Genomic DNA, 17,854 nt, shown 5'->3' with positions numbered 1-17,854 from the left:
TTGGACAACACACAGCTAGTTCTGAATCCACAATCACTGCATACATTATCATATTGCAAGTATTGCATGTTTGTAGGTCATCAAAAAGGAAGTATGAATATGTATACACAGCCTCTGAAAAATAAAGATATTGGTGTACCAAAATAGTCAATTTTAATTCATTCAAGATAAACACAGAATTTGAACAGTGAATATTTTTTTCCTTTTGACAGTGCTACAATGATGCATATTAACTGCTGATCTCTTATTTACATATAAGGAGCACTAATGATTTCATTTATAATGTCAATTAATATCAATAATTAAATGTCTGCCTGGAGTATAAGATAAAATGCTACATCACTTTGAATATTACTGATGTTTTTCAACATTGGCTGGGTGACACACAAAATGTACAGCACATTTCCCACTTTTGTAAGCCTATAACTTCCTAATTTACAGTAATATTCCATACCCTCATTTTAAGCATTTATTCTTCATCAGCAATATAAAGTTGAATTTTTATCATGCATTTTCATACAGAAACAGCTCATATTTTTCATGCAGAACTGAAAACATTTACTTCTGAAATAATGTGTTCATTATTAGCTAAGAATGAGAATCTTTTGACCATCTGACTGCAGAACTTGGTTGAATTTTTTTGTTTTGATTACATGTGTAGATGATGAAGATACATATAATGAATCACCTGTGTTCATCATTAGATTACAATGGTATAAAAGCACGGACAAATTTTTTTTTTCATTTTCTATATGATATTTATAATTCAACCTTTTGCTATTTTTTCATTGAACTGGTTGATAAGAGTATTTATCATATATGGTCAAAAGATGTATCTACATAAACAATATATCATGGATGATATGAATACCCTCGGGCCCAAAAGTTTTAACAAAATGCTAGGTGTAAAGGGACATGTAGAGTGATTAAACCTCTTTCACGTGCCAGTCTTTGTCTGGAAGGTTTAAATTATTACCTCATATCATCAAAGACAATATTGAAACTTTCAGTAACACTGACTTACAAAATTATGTTGATATCTTCTACTTTCAGTATTCGCTATTTATAGTAATGGTGACCTATTTCTTCTCCATACAAGGTTGAAATGAGAACTTGTACAAGTGTTGATCATGATAATCAGAAAAGAAAAGTTGCCTGTAGAGTAATGATGTTAAAAATACTGTTTCTGTATATAGTAACAGTGACCTATTTTTTTTACTGAAGAAGCTTGAAATGTCAACTTGTACAAGAGGTGATAATTGTTAATATGCGTGTGAAGTACTGTGACAATTGGATAAGAAATTCAGCCTGTAGAGTGGTGACACCATTTCAGACATGTACTTATGTATGTATGCACAGATATAGCCCTACGACTTTCCTTGTGAGGCTATATTCACGAGGTGCCTCTATTGCTGGGAAAATGTTTTTATCTTTATTCATCAGTGTTTGGGATATAGTTATTGTCTATTTTACAATATTCACAACACAGTACTTACTACTGGACGGCTCAAGACTTTTCTTCCTCTTTGTCTCCACCTCACCTCGATCATCTAGACTTTCCTGTAAGTAATCAGAGAAATCATATTATTATCATAAGTTTTACATCAGTTACATATATACACATCACATGTACTGTTTTCCTGACAGTAATTCTCAAAAAGATTCACATTGGTGTGTAAATGCAGTTCTTGGGGATACCAACCCAATGCTTTATCATGATCCCCAAATGTATACTAGCATACTTGCTTCAAAAGCTAATACTTATAAATAAATTATTGGTAAATATAACAAATAATTAATATCTCCAAAATGAGATTACATTATCAATACCAGAACAACTTTTACACATGTCATGTCAGTGCATATTCAGTAAATACACATGTATTTTTTTTATTACATTCTTGAAGGAGAAATGTGTTAGCTGGTCTCTGTCTGAATATAGTGTATGTTACTCTTTGTACATCTTATTTGGTTGGTTATTTCAAAACAAGATAAAGTTACAGTACATTGATTTTGTGTACACATATTTCATTGTACACTTAGTCAATGGGTGTTTATCTTTTAAAATTAAATCTTAAGCAATGATAAAGATATATTTTCTATTATTTTTTTTATGAAATTTATGGTTATCAAGTGTAAACATATGGCTTGTTAAACTCTTCAACGATTTCGTAATACATCTTACCAATCGTTTCTATTTTTCACATAAATGTGATAAACAACATAAACTAGAGGCGTTATCATAGTGGTAATGTTGTTCCCCTTCCATTCCTTTAACTGTAAGTGAATGCTTAAGCAAAGTAATATACATGGAATACATTGACCTGATATGTGAGTTAACCTTTTACCCTGAACTCTCACCTTAGTATTTAGTATAGTTACAAACTATGCTCCATGGAATAAACCTGGCTGACCTTGACCTGTAACCTTGACAGGATTCCTGTGTAACTGTCAAGTAATGACACTATATGCAAGTATCGTATAGACAACTTGATCAAGTTGTGCAACTTTTGACCTTGACATAACCCATTCCATAATGGAATTTCTGTATTTGAGTCTGTAGTTCCATGTAATACATCTTCATTTTAAATCTATCAAAACTAGATATCTCAGTCCTGACTAGTTAAAATCACTGTTTTATTTTTTGATATTTAGATGTCAGTTTTTTCAGATATTAATTGACCTAAGCTGACAACCAACATAAGTTAATTATTCGCCAAGTGAAAACAATGCAACTAGGTGTCTAATGTTGATTTTATATCCCAATCCAGCTCATGAAAGAAAAGTGTGATTGTAAAAGGTCCTTGAAATTTTACCAGTTCAAGTGTTAAAACTTGAGGAAAAGTTGATCAGAATCAGATAATAAAAGAGATGTTGACCTGCATCATCTAACACAAAGCTAGCATCCATCGTTCCATTGCATCACTACATAAATAATTTAGTTCAGAAAAGGGGGCGAGGAGCCAACACCTTGCTTCTTTGTGGTGGTGTATCAAGTCTGTTGTCTTGGTTTAATACCTTTCAGTATGCAGAGTGATTGCATGTGACTTGAGCATATGAACAAGGAGGTGCAACCACAACACAACCAGACTTACTCTGTTGACAGTGCTTTATTCATACCTAAACAATATATGTGTGCCTATCAGTTTCCCGTGAGGAATTTATCTGAGCAATTACAATAATTTTGACATTTCCTAAGGTAATAATGTCAATACCATTGTTATTGCATTTGCAGGAAGTAATTAAAGAATACAGTTACAAATTTATATTACAAAATTATCCCATGAATCCTGCCATCGTATGATGCCAAATGTTGTCTCTTTTTTCCAAGAATAAAGGTGGCCATGTTATAGTTTCAATGTACAAGTGTCAAACTGCTCATTTTTCAGACACTATCCTGTCAGAGGAGCTGAAATGTACTTGCTGTATTGCCCTTCAAATTCTTGCTAAAAAACAATTAGAGCTTTGATGGCTCAAAGTTATAACTGATTAGCTCTTTAACTGAACACCTATCTAGATACTCAGGCACAAGCTTCTACAAGGTGTCCACACTTCAAATCCCCCTGGATGTTGATGGGGACGATACAACATCCATGTTGATAACATTGTTTCAACTGAACATTCTTAATATGGCATTTATAGACTAAATGAATGACACAGGTCAATTAAGGAGCTATTTTGAAAGGTGAACTGATGCCATTAAACTGGATTTTGTTACAAAATCCATGGCATTTACAGTCTGAACAATGCCATTGATGTGTTGTATTCAATTTTATAGGTAAAAGCACCGTAAACATGAAAACATGTTATTTCAGATAACAGAATATATATTTGGAGTACTTTGTTTTCCTCTAATTTTATGTTTAAAACTGATTAACATATTCACCTATGCCTTACTATAGATCAGGCCCCACTTGTATAAAACATCTCAACTTGAGATTTCCTCAAGTCGAGATTTTCCTCAGCTGATATCTCCTCAAAAACGGCTTGTATAAAATTTTCTCAAGGAACAGGAGGAAGTCATTGGCTAGGATGTCCTGAAATTCCTTGAGGAATTTTCATACAAGATATTTTCAAGGAGATATCAGCTGAGGAAAATCTCGACTTGAGGAAATCAAAAGTTGAGATGTTTTATACAAGTGGGGCCAGAGCAGTTAAATATATATGTAATGGTGCAAGTGATGTTTAACAGTGTACTATTTGGCTATAGAGCTTCACATTGTCATTACTTTTATAACAAGAGATCCTAGAGGGATCTTGGTGCCCACCATCCTTAAATCTTTATTTGGATCTTTTCTCATCATTCCTTTGATTTTGCTCTTGATTATTTGAAAATGTGCTCATGAATTTCAACTGCCAAATCCAAGATGGTCACGTCTGCTATTTTTTGCTCCATGATCAGTCCCAAAATCAAAAAGGTACAACTAGGGACATACGAGAACCTACATATGCTATTTGTGAAAGCTCCATCCAGTTTTCTCGAGAAGTGGAACTACACTTTCTTAGTTAAAAATGATTACATCTTGTACTTCAAGAAATGGCTTTAATAACCTTCCTTGTCAAAATCCAAAATGGCCATTTATCAGCAGCCATTTTGTTTTTGTGATCTGGTTGAGTCCCAAAATCAAAAAGATACCACTAAGGACAACTCACCTAAATATGAAATTTGAGAAATATCTATCCAACACTTCTCAAGAAATAGCAACAACCTTTCTTCTTGTTTATCCAATCGGTGCCAAAATGAAACATGCCTAACAACGAACTCAGAGAAACCTAGTTGTGAAATCTGAGAAAGTTCCATCCACATTTCTCCAGAAATAGTGATCATAATCTCAGGTTGACCGACGACCATCTTGTTTTTTTTATCAGTCCAAAAATGCAAAGTTAGGGAACAAGGGAAACCCTCATATGTAGTTATAAAGTTTGAGAATTATCCGTCCAATGCTTCTTCAAAAGTGATAAGTTATGACGGTCAAAATCCAAGATGGCAGCCTGTTTGGCATCCTATTTTTCTGAATAGTCCCAAAATGGAACATACATAACTAGAGACTAAGGCGAACCTACAGCTAAGTTTTAAGAATGATCCATCCAACATTTCTCAAGCACCAGTATTAACAAAACTGCCCAGTATGACTGTCAGAAACCAAAATGCCTGTCTATTGGCCTTCTTTATCTTTAAATTTTTTGCAATCACTTACAATATGGGATATGAATAACCAGGGACTAAGGTGAACCATTCAATTCCTTTCCAGTAATAGCGATAACAAATTATGACTGTCAAAAATCAAGATGGCCACCTGTCTGCCATCTTGTTTTTTAAGATAGGTCCCAAAAATGGACTATACACAACTTGAAACTAAGGCAAACCTATGTATGAAATCTAAGAATGGTCCATTTCGTGCTTCTCCAGATAACAAGAATGGTTCGAGGACAAATGGACATCGGACAAAGGCAATTAATTTAGCTCATCATCAAGATGATGGTGGACTTTAAACCAGACACCAGGCATGAGAAGCATCCTTAAATAGGTGCGCAGTGTTAAGTGTGGGAAATATAAATTTATTTACCTTGACTTTATAACATACTTCTTTCCCCTTTGGAAAAAAATTGTTAAACATGTTAAAAGAAGTGAAATCTTTCAGACCAAATTCTCGACTTTTTTATGCAGAAATGAACCCAAAGAGACCAGAATTATTCATCAATCAGTCATTATATCATCAAGGTCAAAAAAAAGCTCTAAGGCAACTTCTTTGGAATTTTTCAGGGAATATATAACACCTGGAAAGTATTTGGTAATCAGTATCTCTTTATATCAACTAGAATGGGTGAAATTTGCGTTTTTAAAAGGGATAATATCATTAAACTTTCTTTTACCATAATAAAGACAAGTCATACAAGTCTAGATAAAAGGTATCTTCCTAACAAAGTCTTACTAACCAAAACCATTCAGTGAATATCGGATTTTTGAGATAGGTTATAAATCTACAGTGACTAAAAATTGTTGATAATGTCATCTACATTTGGAGACAATCTTCTCTCGTACCCATTATGAAGCACATACTGTACAAGGTTTGAGGTTGATGGGTCAAGGGGAGCTTATTTTTTTTCTTTTTTATTAAACTTCTGTTGAAGCAGAATCTGAAGACTGAACAACAATATGACAAAGTAATACCTGTGATCATTTCAGGCAACAGAAAAGATATCCATTCAACCAACCTTACTTTAATTATTGGTAGGCTCATCTGGTACTTGGCCATTCTTACTAAAATATTCATCTTTTCGTTTTTTTTATTGTTTATTTATTTTTTTTTTGTGATATGTGTCATTCATGTAACAGTGAGGTTCACTTACCCTTTTTCGTTCCCTCCTATCTCTGTCTCGCTCCTTCTCCCTCTCATATGATGGACTCTGTCAATGCAAACTAGCTTTAGACAAACATTTATTCTCTATTAAATCCAGTCCTCCATGCAAGTGTCTTCAAAGACGTTTTTTGTGTGTTCCTTATACAGTATTTTTGGGAACAAACTTGAGCATGAAATAATACGGTTGTTGAAATATATATACAAATTACTCGAATGTTGGTCACATAACACATTCTTAATGAAAATGAAAATCAGGGTTTAACATCAAGAACTATCAGACATGAAATGATGAAATGGTATTAAACAACGAAAATATATCTAAAGTGGAACAGAGTTCCACTTCCTGATATATGATATTGAAATAAAATTGGAAGGGACTTTCAAATACCATACAGATTTAAAATTTGACTTCGATAACTGTTATCACTTATAGATGTTCAAATGTTGTCTCAAAAATATAGTTACAGACTTTCTCATAATTGTATGTGAATTAAATTTGTGAGCATCTCACTGAAGTTGACTGCATCAACAGTATTTACATTTGACATCAAATGTTTTTTTATTAAAGTTCTCTCCTTTCATACATAAGTTATGTCATGTCTGTATAAAAACCATGAACACCTCTGCTCCCAAGCATAATTGACAGCTTCCTATAAACATTACTGGTATGTCACTTTGACCTATTAACCTTGGAAGTATAAAAGTCTGTACAATTCCTTTCAAATGAATTGGTTGATTTTCAATCAACACAGATAATGACCTTGACTTTGAAAACTTGAAATCTGTTTTTAAAATTTTCATATGTCCAGAGTTACACCTTAAAACTGCAGATCAGTGGATATATATGAATGTTCATTGTTTATTTTAAAGTTTGTCTGATTCATCAAAACACATCAAATGAACTGGTGGTGAAACAACATATTTCGCCTACAAAGGTTAAAAATACAAGACATATTCCTCGCAGCATCATCTTTGAAAACCACTTTCCGCACTCTTTATTATCATATCTACACTCTTTAGAATATGTCCCGACAAAATCAATTTGTTTGCGTTTGATTAACTAGAAACTGTTATGGAATACTAAACACATAAAATAAAAAATAAAACTGTTAGTTTACTCAATGTAACTTCAATGCAACTTAATCTTTGAAGAAAAAAAACCTGGGGATTGGTTAGTTTTCATGTTTGAAACCAATCAAACGACTACATAACTATGGAAAGATGACCATTCAAATGACCATATCACAAACTGATGACTGATCAAATGGCCGTAACTATGAACCAATGACCAATTCAGAGACTATAATGTCAACCCATTACCAATCAAACAGACTAAAACTATGGATTGACGGCCATCAAAAGGCAATAAATATGAATTTATAACCAGTCAAGAGGCAATTACTATGAACCTATGATTTTGTTAAGACATATTCAAAAGGTACAGATAAGCTTTATCTCAGAGAGCAAATTCTTGTTAAAAAAATATAATGTTTGGTGTGTGCATGATTATCACCCAGTTTGTGCACTATCATTTTCAAGGAAAATCAAGTTAACCTGATAGATAATGTGCTTACTTGAGGCAAATTGGTTATAATGTTTCTTGAGCAAGGAAAACTTGTATATAAACTACTGCATACATAAAATTATGTAGTATCAATCCCCGAGATGGAAGCATACAAAAAATTGAGAAAAAGTTTCAGATAATCTAGAATTAGTGCTGGTATTTCCATTAGATATGTAGGATTCAAACAGGATCCCAAAAATTACACTGAATGTATGAGGACAAACGTAGTTCAGCAAGACCATCTGCTTAGCATATGTTATATATTTTGAAGCTTACAGGAAAACCTGAAGTAATTAAGTACCAAATACAGCCCCATATGTATGAAGTTAGTGACCATGATCAAGGTATTGAAATATGGGCAGGATGGGACAGATTTCCCCTCAAGATTTAAGTAATCAGCGTTATTTCCTTTGATGAATTTTCTCCATGTCATAAAATGCTTTACCAGATCCAAAACAAAAAAACTTGACATTAACAGTAGAAGATTTAAGTAAAAGATAGCTGCTGGCCTCTTGTTGACTTCCTAATATTGATTCTTAATGTCATAACATAATTGTCGGTATGGAAAGAGATTTGACCACTGAGCCAAGTTCATATGATCCAAGCTTTTGGTTTTAAGAGGATAAAGAATTTGACACTGACTTTTGACCTGATATTCATAGGTTATTCCATAATATTGTGAGAAAATATTGGATTGACACCAAAAAAACCTACTTTTTATTAGACAAAACACTGTAATGTATCAGAAAAGTTAGCATTCTCTATTCAGAGAAATCTCTGTGTATGAAAGTTTTGACAGAGAGGCAATCTGTTTCCTATGATCGTCATCTTGACGAAGGGCCTAAGATTTAAATTTTTTTGTAATTCTGCGACATTGTAGTCTTATATGAAAGGAACAATTCATAGTATCAGTACATTATTTCCAATACTAAGCAACAGATAGAAACTTCAAAACTTATGGATACTTCGTAAGTGGAACGCAGACAAGGTTTGATAACACCAGAAGACTTCTAACATAAAAAGGCCAAGACTACCAAAGAATGTCAAGTTTGGACATGTAAATTTGCACTTAATTGACATGAAGGTTAGTGCCCCATTTATAATATATATATCTAACAAACCGGAAAACAACTGAAGAACCAGGTCTAATATAAATTTTCTGTAGTATTTCCTTTTGAAGGGGTGATAATATTATATTGCATTTGTTTGTGTGAATATAGTAATGGTATATGTCATAAACCCTTGAAGTTGCAAAATGTGCCCCCCGAGCAAGTGTACACATGCACAGCTGCTGTGTAAATCCTGGCCCTGTGGACAGTGTGGTTAGTGCTGCGTAAAGATACCTACCCGCTTGTGTCTTTCTCGTGATTCGCTCCGAACACTTTCCTGTAGCAACGATAAAAGTTCACATGGACATTAAACATAAAACGCCTTGCTACATAGTCTCCACCACAGTAGGCTGAGGTTGAACCTTTGTATACAATACAATCACACACCACACACGGCATGACTGTCTTATACATTAACACAAACTATAACAAAGTAACAACTCCATCAACAGTAAACACATAAATAACATTAAGTTAGAGTTCACTCCAGGAGAACTGTATATTAGCATTCAAGCAAATTGTTTATAATAATTCTTGCTTGTAGTTAGATATTCAATGGCACTTTGTTCTGAGAATAATCTCACTGTAAAACTTGTAAAAATCCAGGAATGATCTCCATATCTTATATTTATCATAAACAAGTACTTATAAAACAGTGTGCATGATATAAAAACAATTCATCAGATACCTGGTCTTGTTGAGCCATGTTGTACATTTTGAAAAATATTATTACGGGGTAAGATAAAATCAACAAATTAAAAAAAGTAAACAACACTATTATTTAAATTTTGCTAATGATTAAAATACTTTAACAGAACAGTATAATAATGAAAAAAATATGGAATTCATTTGTTCTTTTATCACCTGAGTTTTATGATGGTAAATAAAGAGTAAAATACTAATGCTGATATAAAGTCTTGCTGCCATATCACGATAAAATAAGATATTTATAGGACAGCGCTTATAACATGACAAATCAAACACTTATAAACGTCAACAAAAGCACCTTGAGTGACTTAAAAAAAATATATTGTTCAGTATCACAAGTCTTTGAAATATGTGCAACAAAAAAAGTATTAAATAAACAATAATTCACATGTCCAACTCAGCAAAAATTAAAGGCCAAGTTTTTATGAATATAATTTAAATCACTTTAAAAAATCACTCTAATCACTTCCATAATCATTTGACGCCTTTCATTTATCAAACACAATATCCTGCTTATTTCAAAAGGGCCAAGATTAAACAATTATCGTACAACAACATACACACCATTTATGTGATACTTGTACAAGGCTGTTCTGATGTCTTTTACGTAGCACCATACATAAGTTACTCCAATTCTCAAAGGCACTCTCTCCACAATATTGTCTATATTACTATGGCAACCATTCTAGTATGAGTATGCATTGATAAACAAGGTCTCTGTATCTTCAATATAGAATTTGGAATTCAGCTAAAAGAAATTTGAACCAGGATATATCTGAGACATGAATGGCCTCACTACATGGTAAAATGGGTGGATTCTGATAAAATATGTTAATCCCAGTTTTTTTTAGCATCTTTCACAAAACAAGATTGAACTACAATATAATTCACTTGCCATCATCCCCATCTTAAAAAAATTGAGATGATCATTTTTATACACAAAGATCAAAAGTTTGACTGACGACATGGATTATGGACAGGATGTGTAAACCTAACGAAATGAATAAGGAATAATTTGCTTCTGTCCCGATGTAATGCTGTATTTGATGTGTAGAATGAAACAGGTCTCCACATTTTGAAAGTCAAACAACATCATCACAGATTGTTCCTTGTTCAGTATGGTTTCAGCTGGGTCCTTATCATTATCACATCTTTTTCTTCATACACTTGTTCTGTCGTCGTCAACTTGTTTCCTCGTTTTGATTACAGTCATTACACATTATAACATGAACAGTTTATGTATCACACTCAATAAACAACAAAACAAGAATCTGGACACATACATCCAAATTCAATACTATATGTAAGCTGCCAGGGATTAAAAAGTACTTAAACATTTAAGATAACATATTATGTGACTGTGTTACCAAAACGTTCATGTACAATAAACAATGCTTGCAAAGAGTTGCAAAATAATCAGTATATTTTAGAATGGAGTTTCATGCCCTGAATTTCAAAGACATGTCCTCACAATTTACATTTGAATTTTCGTAGGATACTTATCTCATGTAATTACCACTGATAATAAAGATAACATCAGGCTTATTTAATGTTCATAAGACAAATCTGCACATCATAAAAGAAATCAACCAGCTATTTGAACTATTATCTAATTCCTATTGTTTTTCCAATTTAAATTTAGATTTATCTATCAACTATTGGTTCTAATGTCTGTTTGGTTATATACTGACCTTTATCAGATTTTGAAAAATTAACATGAATTAAAAGATCAACACTTGTTAAATAGAGTCAGAAAGTTATCCATTGTATTTGATAATCATCATTCTAGATACATTTGCTTATATGTCAGGTAAGCCTATGGTATTGAGACTTAACAAAGACGCTTTAAACTACCAATTAAAATTGTAAAAATATTCACATCAATACTTCTGAAGAATACTGCTTGTGTAAAAGAATGTCTGAGCTGCTTTCATTCGTGTGGAAAATCTGATAAATCAACATTTGTACATGTACATTTTAGGTAAATTGAGGTGAAACTGCACATATTACTACAGGTCTTCATAGCAATCAGATCAGCTGGTCCATCCTCATTTCATAAACAAACAACCCTGATCCAATTGATAAAACCAACACATGAAAGCAGCTCTGGACTATTTTAAAAGTACAATATATCAAAAGATGAATCAAAGTGGCCCTGGACTATTTCTGGTAAATGGGCAATGTATAGAAAGTATCATGGTCCAGAAATGAAGGAAAAATAATTATTTATATTAACACAATTACAGAATGGAGACTTGCATATAACTTTACACTTTTTTCTATGATTTTTTTGGGGTTGGGGGACTTTGAGGTCAAGGCGCCACTAAAAATATACAGGTGAAGAAGTTAACTTTCGTATAGCATATACAACAAAAACAATTAGAGTTAGTAGAGAGTCAAAGAAATATGTTATCCCTCCTATATAACTACTGAAACAGTCAGTGAGAAAATATGAAAGACAATATACAAATGTAACTTCTTACATAATTACAACCAATTTCTTATCTAGCACACTAGAGATACTTAACTAAACTAATTAGCATAACACACATGACACTATCTTGAAATCTTAAATCAGTTTTATTACTCCTAGTAAAACAATAACAAATATTGAACAACAGAAGGCACATAGGAACAAAACTACTTTGACTTTCTTAAAATCAGGATTTTCAATTCAAAACTATTTACATTTCACGTGAAGCTATAAAATGGTGCAAGTACTTAATATGAACATTAAACTGACTAGCCATCATGATTTATAGAAAACAAATTTTAAAGTATGGTTAATATTAAATGTGTTAAATGCATTCATTATTTGGCCCCTATATATCATCAACTCCTAACAACTTTTATCTTGAACATCTTCAGAGCAACTTGTACTGTGTATGAACTAACACACCTGTCTTTTCAACACAAAACACAGTAGGAAGTCTGAAGATTAGTATTAAGATAAGACAGTTTTAAAAAAATACGCAACCCCATAGGACTATCAAAACAAAGGCAGAAACTGAATTCACTTGACAAGAAATTTATACACACATAATCCTGTCCATCTCAACTTAACATCCTCCATTTGGGAAATATTCACATCACTGAATACTTTTAAAATGTATCACCACTTCTATACTAACACATTATCCATCAAGATCTTTGAACCACTGAATAAAAAGGACAATTCCCGTCCCATTTGACGCTTCCATGGCAGTGCATACAATATCCAATGGTGTGACTTCCAATACCACACAATGTTTTCAACTGATAATTGAGATTTTCAACTGTCATACTTGTGAAAGCACTGAATATATGCACATTCCCACTACTCAGAAAGAACTAATTTGGCACGGATCTATCCTTATATACTTGTAAATTGTCAAAGTGTAGAATTTCATGTACATCCATACGCGTACGAATAATAAGATTACTTTCAAATGGCACAATCATAACACGCCAATCTTACTGCAGGATTATTCTGATGCTACATATACTCCTGGTATATCAAAAATGTTATTGCACAATCCACGGAATATTCACGGTCAAAGAACACCATCAAAACCGATCCCTTCCAGGAAATTTGGCCAGGCACTTCATCGAACCAGCTCCAAAACTGGTTTATGGTGTAGGTAAAACTTGATAAATATGTTTTCACTATCAATTACATAACTTTATTAAATGATTTTTTTCTGGACAGGTACCATCATCTTACATTAATTTTTCTAACCTCCTCCAGGACTATGAGATACTTTACTGAAACAACTTCCAAATCCATGAATTATAAACAACTATGGTTTACTTTTGAAAATTACATGATCAAACATTTAACTATTTAGCAACTCTCTTTTTTCATTTCTTCAGTTGTGATATTTACAAGCACGGAATTTCCTCTTTTAATCCAAAGCTCTCCTTATGATTGAATGAACATGATGTTGTTCTTCCAAAAGCCATGATGAGTTCAACATTGACATTGGCCTTCACTGAGTGATGTACTATCCTCCATTAAGGTATAGAAAATAATACTTGTCTCGCTCCAGTACATCTTGTGTGATAATTTTCTTCTTAGGTGAAGATACAACAACAATATATTTTCAATTCCATAACTTTTGACTTGGTGTGTTGAGGCAAAACCATTCCTAGACAATGGATTTAGACAATTAAACAGTTTTTTTTCAAAATTAGATTTCTTTCTTTTCCCATTATTTCAGCAATGGAACATCAACAAATGGCAAAGAAGGATACATTTCGAAATTGGCTGTTTAAACTGTATAAGTGGTGGCTGGACCATTGTTGAAGCAGCAACTTTGGTAGATGGACTAAATCTGACTATTTGTCTGAATTTTGAAACTGCCTTTTCCTGAGTTGGACCTTCTCTGGTGTGCTTTTTTCACAAGGTTGTAGATGCAGTGACTTGTTGGACCATTCCTGGATACTTTTTGTTTACATCACTGAAGTAGAAGCTTCTGAAGCTGGGCCCTCTCTGGACACTTTGTTTTAAATGTTGAGGCAGTGATTCTGGAAGCTGGGCCCTCTATGGACACTTTGTTTTAAATGCTGAAGCAGCGATTCTGGAAGCTGGGCCCTCTCTGGACACTTTGTTTTAAATGCTGAAGTAGCGATTCTGGAAGCTGGGCCCTCTCTGGACACTTTGTTTTAAATGCTGAAGTAGCAATTCCGGAAGCTGGGCCCTCTCTGGACACTTTGTTTTAAATGCTGAAGCAGCGATTCTGGAAGCTGGGCCCTCTCTGGACACTTTGTTTTAAATGCTGAAGTAGCAATTCCGGAAGCTGGGCCCTCTCTGGACACTTTGTTTTAAATGCTGAAGCAGCGATTCTGGAAGCTGGGCCCTCTCTGGACACTTTGTTTTAAATGCTGAAGTAGCAATTCCGGAAGCTGGGCCCTCTCTGGACACTTTGTTTTAAATGCTGAAGCAGCGATTCTGGAAGCTGGGCCCTCTCTGGACACTTTGTCTTAAATGCTGAAGTAGCGATTCTGGAAGCTGGGCCCTCTCTGGACACTTTGTTTTAAATGCTGAAGTAGCGATTATGGAAGCTGGGCCCTCTCTGGACACTTTGTTTTAAATGCTGAAGTAGCGATTATGGAAGCTGGGCCCTCTCTGGACACTTTGTTTTAAATGCTGAAGTAGCTATTCCGGAAGCTGGGCCCTCTCTGGACACTTTGTTTTAAATGCAGAAGCAGCAATTCTGGAAGCTGGGCCCTCTTTTGACACTTTGTTTTAAATGCAGAAGCAGCGATTCTAGAAGTTGGGCCCTCTCTGGACATATTTTGTATACATTTTTGGTAAGACCTTCTCTGGATAAATTTCATTTACTTTGTTGAAGCAGGGACTTTGAAAGCCGAGACCTTCCCTGGATATTTACGGTTGGAGCAGTGGCTTTGAAAATTGGACCTCTTGTGGATGTGATGTGTTGAAGCAGCGACTTGGATATTTGTTTCAATTATCAACCTCAGAAGTTGGGTCTTTTCTGGATATTTGTTTAAATTGTTGAAGCAGTGACTTTGGAAGTTGAAACTCCTCTGGGTATGTCGTGTTTGAATAGTGGAAGTAGCAACTTTGGTAGTTAGATGCCTGGAATTGCTGTAACTAGACTTCTGGATATGTGTTTCAAATGTCGAAGCAGTGACCTGGTAGCTAGATTTCTGGGTATGTGTTTCAATTGTTGAAGCAGTGACTTAGCAATTGAACATTTTCTGGATATTTGCTCCTACCGTTTTAGCAGGAAGTTGTGAAGTTGGACCCTCTCTTGATATATTGTATTTACATTGTCGAAGCAGTAACTTCGGAAGCTGAATCTCCACTGGACAGATGATTATTGAATATCAATCAGCATCAAGATATTGCAACTGGATCATCTGCAACTTCTGAATTTGGTAGACAACTCAACTCTGGACATTTGATATTAGATGTTGGTAGCAATGACATAGCTGTAGACTGGTTAACTGAAGCTGCTGAAGTAGTAATTTGGCAGAATATTCCTGGATACTTGTTGTTTGAAGATATTGAATAGGTTAAATCCTAGGATATCAATTGCAGTTGATGCAGAATCTTAGTGGCAGTAACATCGTGGTTATTGGCAGGAATTATAAATTGGCATTTACTCAAGATTGAATTTAGTAAAGCAGCGCATCTCTTGGTAAACATCTCGGAGAAACTGGTTGAAGTAGGAAATCCAACCACTGAAGATTAGAATTTCTTCATCCAAATATTACTGCACACAACTGCCTATAACCAAACAACTTTCAAACCAAATTGAAACATATTTCTTAGACAAAGTTTGTGACAAAACTATCATCATGGTTCCTTGCATCCATTCTGCCTTTCCATTTAGGGATGACATTTTGCTTTTAAATATTATCATGATGAAGTATCACACTAATGGAAGGAATCATGCTGACTCAGGGTACACAACTTCCCCACTTCATCTCAACATTGCAAACTTTATGAATTCCAAGCTGGATAAAACTAAAACCCTTAAACTTATATGACTTCTAAACCATATCTCTTTACATCCGAACATTCTTCGAATCCCTTGCCTCTTTCTGAAAATGGATCTTTGCATAGACAACTTGAAAACCAAGATTCTCTGAAAACCAACATGGATTAGACATTAAATCATTCCTTCCATCTCTGGGCCCAGAGTAGGTACAGGTTGCCTAGGTGATGCCAGCAAGGTGCCTGCGACCTCTGTATTTGACCTCACATTGACACAGTGTCGACCGACATCAGGAGCAGACCTCCATCATACTAACCTTGGAACTTGAAGGTGTGGCAGAGGTGTCCAGGCGACGTCGTTTTCCATCTGTGGACACAAAAACTTCCAGTTAGGGCTCTTTTTTGTGGGTGGTTGGAACAAAATTAAAATGTATTTTATGTGTGATTGGTGCCACTACAAATTGAATCGTATAGGTGATGGGTTAAACAGGAGCCCCAAAAAATGTAAACAGAATATCAGATTTTGTAGGACAAAATAATTCAGTTATTTTTACTTTTACACAAATCACAAAATCAAAACATCAATTTATGCTTCCAAATGCATGTTTATTTTGATTCCAAAAGTTCAAGGGTGATAACTCATCTTGGTTTCAAATCTCTCATGGGATGTGAAAACTAACGCAACTTTGAAAAAATGGTGATGGATAGATTATAACTGCAGTATACACGAGGTGGCCACATGACTTAGCCAAAATGGCCTCGAATCCTTAATGGAGCCATTCATTTGTTTGCATTTTTGTTGGTTTTAGTCAAGTTGATGACTTGCGGCATGTTCGTAATAAAAATCACATCAATATATTGTAGTGGACTAGCCATAAGCATGTTTCGTCTTTGCCTGGATTTAACATGACCAGAATATAATGACAAAATGTTAAATAAATGAAGTGAAAAACAAGATATAATTAGTACTTCTATCCCCTTCATGTGAAATCTGAGAAAGATACATCCAGTACTTCTCAAAATGGACCATGGATGCAGGATGATTTTACAGCCAACCATCTGATGATGGTAGACTGAATATGTTATGAACAAGAGAATTGTTTCATTTCAACATCAATTGCAAGAATTCAATTTAAAACAATGAACTGGTCACAGTCACAATCAAAATTGCTGCAGTGCAACTTACTACGGAAACAACTTACCATTGAAATCAAAAACATATGTCTAGTTATGAGTTTCGACTACACTAAAAAAGACAATTAATTATGATATTGGATATAAAATAAACACGTTTTTGCAAAGAAGTGTTTTCATGCAATTTGTATTATGACTGGATATATTAAATCTTTAAATAAAAGTTGATCTTAAACTGATGACATGGGGTTTTTATCCTGTAAATTCCAATGTCTTTACTTTAAAAATGCACACTTTGAGTGGCATTTGGAATGGTTTTTGACTTTGTTCCTTGTTTTCTTATATTACCTAAATTTAGAAGTTGCAACCTTAGGAAACCAGGAGTGTCTGCAAACAAATGGAACTATAGTTCTGTAGTCTAGTCTGTAAACTTTGTGAGATACTGCTAGTGATTTTTGTTACAGAGTCTAATCATTCCAAAGTTTACAAAATCTTAAGGTCAATGAATTGCTACAGAAAACAGAATAAACTT

General features: G+C 34.0%; 1 protein-coding gene across 1 annotated transcript in view; it reads right to left on the bottom strand.

Annotated features, from left to right (window-relative positions):
• LOC132545646 (THO complex subunit 2-like) overlaps window positions 1-17,854 on the bottom strand; it is a 38,317-nt gene that overhangs the window by 2,453 nt on the left and 18,010 nt on the right. Inside the window, 4 exon segments of the mRNA XM_060209342.1 lie at window positions 1,497-1,560; window positions 6,352-6,408; window positions 9,274-9,312; window positions 16,506-16,555. Coding sequence (XP_060065325.1) covers window positions 1,497-1,560; window positions 6,352-6,408; window positions 9,274-9,312; window positions 16,506-16,555 — 210 coding nt within the window.

This window comes from Ylistrum balloti, unplaced genomic scaffold, assembly GCF_031769215.1.
Source record: "Ylistrum balloti isolate Yb309-2 unplaced genomic scaffold, AGI_CSIRO_Ybal_v1 Utg369850, whole genome shotgun sequence".
Taxonomy (NCBI): Eukaryota; Metazoa; Mollusca; class Bivalvia; order Pectinida; family Pectinidae; genus Ylistrum; species Ylistrum balloti.
This window is presented reverse-complemented; position numbering and strand designations above follow the sequence as displayed.